General features: G+C 42.6%; 1 protein-coding gene across 1 annotated transcript in view; it reads left to right on the plus strand.

The window, feature by feature from the left end:
- Positions 1–1,602, plus strand: part of LOC126394980 (type-2 ice-structuring protein-like) — a 4,296-nt gene extending 2,694 nt beyond the window's left edge. The window contains exons 4-6 of the mRNA XM_050052148.1: positions 635–769; positions 849–960; positions 1,249–1,602. Coding sequence (XP_049908105.1) covers positions 635–769; positions 849–960; positions 1,249–1,316 — 315 coding nt within the window. The 3' untranslated portion in view covers positions 1,317–1,602. The remainder of the gene's footprint in view (positions 1–634; positions 770–848; positions 961–1,248) is intronic.
- The last annotated feature ends 4,967 nt before the right edge of the window (positions 1,603–6,569 follow it).

The raw sequence follows: 6,569 nt of genomic DNA on the forward strand, positions 1-6,569 counted from the left end.
ATGCTGATGTGGTGATGGTGCTACATGAAAAGTCAGAGAATCAGAGATTTCAGTCAGTCAAGTAATTGTGACCAAAGACACAACTATCTAATTAAAGCTGCCAACGCAGCAGAGACAACAGAACAACAGTGAAGTTAAACATGTGAAACTGTCCATGTTTGAACACTGGAGTAGTCTTCCATTACCTCTTGGACAAATAAAGCAAAAATGGAGTGGCAACGTTGCAGAACTGAAAGTTCTTCAGCGTGTAGGAGAACTACTGTGGTCCATGTGAAAACCCTAATGGCCCTCTGTAGAGCCAGTATTTGATTGGTCTGGTCTGGGCTACTGTAGAACAACATGGTGGACTTTGTGGTAGAGGCCTCACTGCACAAGTAGATATATACATCAGGTTTGAAGGGAACGAAAACACAACAAGTCTTGTTTTCAGGTGATTATAAACTAAAAAATGAATACATGGTTATGAATATTATATACAAGTTCTGCTAATATACTGTGTCCCTATAAATCCTCCACACTGGACTTAAACTTCAACCAGCAGTCTCTTGGAGGAGACAAGCAGGTTTACAGCATTAGAGTGCAGCTTCTCATCTGTCTGTGTGTTTGTGTGTGTGTCTGTCCATCTCCCCTGTAGAGAAACTGCCAGAGCATGAGCGCACACCTTGCATCGGTGCACAGTATGAAGGAGTATATGGCCATTCAGGATTACATAAATACTTTAACTCTGAGCAATCCAGAAGCTTGGCTTGGAGGCACTGACTGCCAGGAGGTAATTTATCACTCCAACAGGTCTGATCACTGATTGGATGACACTCTCTAATGACATTATTTCTATTCCGTTTCTCTAGAAAAATACTTGGCTCTGGACTGATGGCAGTGACTTTTCCGGTCTGAACTGGTGCCCAGATCATCCTGCAGATCTTGTCCCATCTCAGAGTTGTCTGCAGATGAATTCAAAAGGTAAGTCTTAACACATTCTTTGACGTGATGTCTAAACAGAGTTAAAGTTAAAAAGACAAAAACACAATAAGACAAAAAAACGTTAAAGGACAAAAGTCATAAATAATGTTGGCTGTTAAAATCTGACGAATGATGAAAGGATGAAAAAACAACATGTGAATCAAATGATCTGTAACTGTCTCCAGCCACACGGAGCTTCCTCCTCTGTGCTGTGAAAATATTGTCCTTCAGTGCCACTGATGTTCCTTTAGCAGGGAAACCGACTGACTGTGTTTCTTGTGTTCACAGAAACTAACTGCTGGGCTGACCAGCTCTGCGCCTTCACACGCTCATCCATCTGTGCCTACAACCTGTAGTAGCTCCTGTGCTGACACACAGAGACATGTTGGACCAACCACACACACAAACATCTGCTGTAGGAGTAACAGTGTGTTTGTCTCTGTGCCATCAGTCTCATGCTTAATCACATCTTTGATTCTCTGTTTGGCTGTAACGCTGCTGAAGGGACGAAGCGACAAGTGACGTAAACAGGAGCTGGACTTCCTCTTTGTTCTTCAATAAGAGGAGACTGAATGTGTTATGAAATGAATGCTTTAGCACAAACCAATTTATGATGCACAATTAAAAAGCTGGAGCATTAAACAGGCTGGTCTCAGATTCTTTTCTTCAATCTAACCTTTATTACTCTGACCTCAAAGTTGGGGCCTCAAAGTTTGTACTATCTCAATGTCACAACAACAATACATCTTGACAATGACCTGTCTGTTTTCAGGGGGCCCATAAAGTTTTTCACAACCTGTTAGATAAAGGGAGTAAAATAAAAACAATAAGTATAACAAAACATTCATTCATTCATTCATCTTCTAACCGCTTCATCCTCTTGAGGGTCGCGGGGGGGCTGGAGCCTATCCCAGCTGACATTGGGCGAGAGGCAGGGTACACCCTGGACAGGTCGCCAGACTATCGCAGGGCTGACACATAGAGACAAACAACCATTCACGCTCACATTCACACCTACGGACAATTTAGAGTTATCAATTAACCTAGTCCCCAATCTGCATGTCTTTGGACTGTGGGAGGAAGCCGGAGTGCCCGGAGAGAACCCACGCTGACACGGGGAGAACATGCAAACTCCGCACAGAAGGGCTCCCACACCCGGGATCGAACAGGCAACCCTCTTGCTGTGAGGTGACAGTGCTAACCACCACACCACCATGCCGCCCGTATAACAAAACACTTCTTTTAAAAGATTCTGAAAAATTGAAACCTGAAAAGTGGTGCATGCATATATATTCACCCACTTCGCTATGACACAGTTAAATAAGACCTGGTGCTACCAATCAGTTAAAGTCCACCTGTGTGCAATCTTAGTGTAACTTCATCTCAGTTGCATTCAAAAGTTTGGGTACACCTGGTCAAAATTTTGTTGACTGTGTAGCTATAGCCAAGTGAGTAAAAGATGACCTGACTTCCCAAAGGCATGAAGTTAAAGATTTTTTTTTTCAGTTTCAATTTTTAACAGTTTCAAAATAACAAAATAGGAAAAGGGTTCGAAGCAAAAGTTTGGGCACCCTGCATGGTCAGTCCTCAGTAGCGCCCCCTGTTAGCATGTATCACAACTTTGAAACCCTTCCTGTAACCAGCTCAGAGTCTTTCAGTTCTTGTTTGGGGGATTTTCAACTAGCTCTGTGAGATTCTTGGGCCGTCTTCATGCACTGCTCTTTGAGCTCTATCCACAGACTTTTTAATGATGTTTAGGTCGGGGGACTCTAAAGGCCATCGCAAAACCTTCGGCTCACTCCTCTTGAGGTTGTCCATTGTAGATTTGGAGGTGTGTTTAGGATCATTGTCCTGTTGTAGAAGCCATCCTCTCTTCATCTTCAGCTTTTCTTTTACAGATGCTGTGATGTTTGTTTCCAGAATTTGCTGGAATTTCACTGAATCCATTCTTCCCTCTGCCCCTGAAATGTTCCCCATGCCACTGGCTGCAACACAAGCCCAAAGCATCATCCATCCACCCCCGTATTTAACAGTTTTTTCTCCAAACATACCTTTGCTCATTGTGTCCAAAAAGATCTATTCTAACTTCATCAGTCCACAGGACTTGTTTCCAAAAAGCATCAGGCTTGGTCAGATGTTCCTTTGCAAACTTCTGATGCTGAATTTTCTGGTGAGGACACAGGAGAGGTTTTCTTCTGATGACTCTTCCATGAAGGTCATATTTGTCCAGGTGTGTCTGCACAGTAGAACAGTGCACCACCACTCCAGAGTCTGAGAAATCTTCCTGCAGGTCTTTTGCAGTCAGACTGGGGTTTTGATTTACCTTTCTTACAATCCTACGAGCAGCTCTCTCAGAAAGTTTTCTTGGTCTTCCAGACCTCAACTTGACCTCCACAGTTCCTGTTAACTGCCTTAATGACGTTACAAACTGAGGAAACAGCTACCTGAAAACATGTTGCTGTCTTCTTACAGCCCTCTCCTACTTTGTGGGCATCAGTTATTTTACAGTTATTTTACTCTGGGGCCATTCAGAACAAGTGCATATATACTAAGATAATGATTGCACAGAGGTGGACATTCCATTCCACTCCATTCCATTTTCATCCACTTATCCAGGGCCGAGTCACAGGGGCAGCGAGCTGAGCAAAGTAATCCACATACCTCTCTCACCAGCAACGCTTTCTAGCTCCTCCTGGAGGATCCTGAGGCATTCACAGGCCAGATGAGATATATAATCCCTCCAGTGTGTTCTGGGTCTGCCCCAGGGCCTCCTACCAGTTGGAGGTGTCCAGGAGGATCTTGATCAGATGCCCAAACCACCTCAACTGACCCCTTTGATGAGCTCACTCCGGATGTCCGAACTCTTCACCCTGTCTCTAAGGCTGAGCCAAACCTGGAAAGTTGGGCGCCTGTATCTGCGATCTCATTCCTACGGTCATTGCCTAAAGTTCATGACCATAGGTGAGGGTTGGGACATAGATGGGCAGGTAAAATGAAAGCTTTGCTTTCCGGCTCAGCTCCCTCTTCACCATGACAGTCCGGTGCAGTGCCCACATTACTGCAGATGCCGTACCAAACTGCTGATCCTTCTCACGCTCCATTTTACCCTCACTCGTGAACAAGACCCCACAGGTGGACTTTGTTTAACTAATTACGTGACTTCAAAAGGTGATTGGCTGCACCAAGTCTTATTTTAGTGCGTCATAGCAAAGGGGGTGAATATATATGCATGCGCCAGAATCTTTTCATTTTGATTTCACTTAACCAGTTTGAACTATATTGTGTAGGTCCACTACAAAAGAAATTAAAATGGGAGAAACACCAAGCTACTGTCCCTTTGCTCAGTTTCAGTGAAGAGACAGTAACACAAAGAGGAAATTAGGTATGAAAAAGACAGTAAGCCAAATCAAGCAGTTATGTTCCAAAGTTACACTTCAAAGAACAGAACACATCCATTCACAATAAAGACACGCACAGACAAAAGTCCAGCATTCACATCCACAGAGCTCAGACACAAAACAAACCCAACACTAAACTCCTGTTTGCTTGTAATCTAAAGTTCTCTGTCGGTTGGGTTGTGCTGCTTTGATTTAACAGGTGACATAATCGCCTCCAAATGGTGATAATACTGTTTCACTCTGACATCTCTCCACTTAGTGCACGTATAGGTCCTGTTTGTGCATGTGTGTATTTTGGACATGTGTGTAATTGACAACGGAGTGAAAAAATTGAATTTCCCCTCAGGGGATTAATAAATTATATAAAAGAAAAAAAAAGATAAAAAAGAAATACCTTCAGACTGGCTGTCTGCCCTCTTGTATTCTGTCTTAGCTTTACTTAAACATTTAAAGCACATGTTAACTGGAATACTCAGCCGACACTTTAGATTAAAAAAGATACAAGCTTAGATTTCAACTATGCAATAAGTGTAGCCCAGGTCAAAGCTTAAACTCGTCATGTTCTGAACATTGACTCGTGCTCATAGAGCAGTAATAAAGAGGAACCTTTGGGGAGGATCGTGTGAGAAAACACTTTTTCACTGTGGCAGACTGAGCCTGAGGTGACCTGAGAACCTGTCTGACCAGCTGGTATCTTCCCATTACTTATTTTACTTGGCAGTTCCACTCTCTGTCTCTGCCTCCAGTCCATGGGCACACCTTGCCTCAGTACACAGCAGTTATGAGTACCGTGTGATTCACGGATTAATAGCAGAGGTGACTCTAGGTCTGTCACGAAAACTACTTTTGTTGAACGATATATTGTCTCAGAAATACTTGTGACAAACAATACTACAGTCATTTTAAGATCGATTTATGCCACTGATACAATAAAGATATAATTGCATATTAATGCAAGCACACCGTTTCAAAGAGCAATGAACTCTTTGACCCTTTTTAATCAAAAAGTGCAAAGTAACAACATTCTGTATGAAAGACGTGACTTGATCATTTTTGTTCACCCTGATAAGTTGATAATGTAAGGACCGTGAGAGGTGTAGGTGGCTCATGCAATGCAAGAAGTAGGAACATCTAGGTCATCTCAGGCCAGGTAGGATACAGTAAGTTAGGTTGATCTGGGTCTTCCTGCTGTTGGGAGGCAGTGCTATTTTGCCAGCAAAAACTTTGAAAAAGACAGATGATAAAACAAACAAACTTTTATGATTCAACAACATGAGTGCACCTATGACATCATATCCAGTACACTCCTGTTCGGTAAAACAACATTCTCTGCCACCTAAAATAACTCCTTGTCATGTGTTGATTTAGTTAGCTACTTGATCTGTTGCACCAACACAGCATTTTGCATTTCAGAACGCTGAATTACTGTAGGCTGTCATCTGTCTAAATCTTCTCCAAGATGCTTGCTTAAGGAATATGTTTGCATTTACATTTCATAGCATTTGACCTGCTCAACTTAAGATAAACTTGGAAAGAGAACAGTATTTTGTTGAACGAGTGAATGAATACAGCTTCTAAATGAGCATGCTGCTCAGCAGTGGTGAGCTCAGGTGGGTGTAGTGTTGAGTCATTGTTTGAATAACATTGGATTCATGTTTGCTGCATGTCACTAGATTACTCAGCAAACACACTCTCTAAGTAAATACTGATGACATTTCACAGAGAATACAGGTCATGCATGAATCCATTTTCCGCTGTTTATCCAGGTCCAGATAGCACTCAACTCCAGGATCGCCTAACAGTTGGCCGTGTTTACCTATTTGGGGCTTGAGCATCAGGAGCTCTGGCGCAATGCATCCTGGTGCATGTAGGCACTGCAACAATGGCTGTGAAGGAAGGAAAACTCAGAAAAACTCAGCTTGTCTGTCAACACAGCTCTCACTGAGGATTTCTTTCCATTGACTGCATTTGCCATCAAAACTCAACTTATACCAGCTTAAAATGTGCTGTATTTCTCCTTAACTTAATCACTTGGCATACCAAGTCACTCTGACCCTGAGCCAAGCAATCCACCATTTTCCAGCAAAGTAAGAATTTTAATTTTAATTCAAATTAGAATTTGGTAGTCAAAGGTCACAGTCACAGTGACCTTGCAGCCGTCTCTTTCTTGTAAATGCAATATCACTAGAGCATCTTGAGGGAATTTCCTCA

This window comes from Epinephelus moara, chromosome 8 (assembly GCF_006386435.1).
Source record: "Epinephelus moara isolate mb chromosome 8, YSFRI_EMoa_1.0, whole genome shotgun sequence".
Taxonomy (NCBI): domain Eukaryota; kingdom Metazoa; phylum Chordata; class Actinopteri; order Perciformes; family Serranidae; genus Epinephelus; species Epinephelus moara.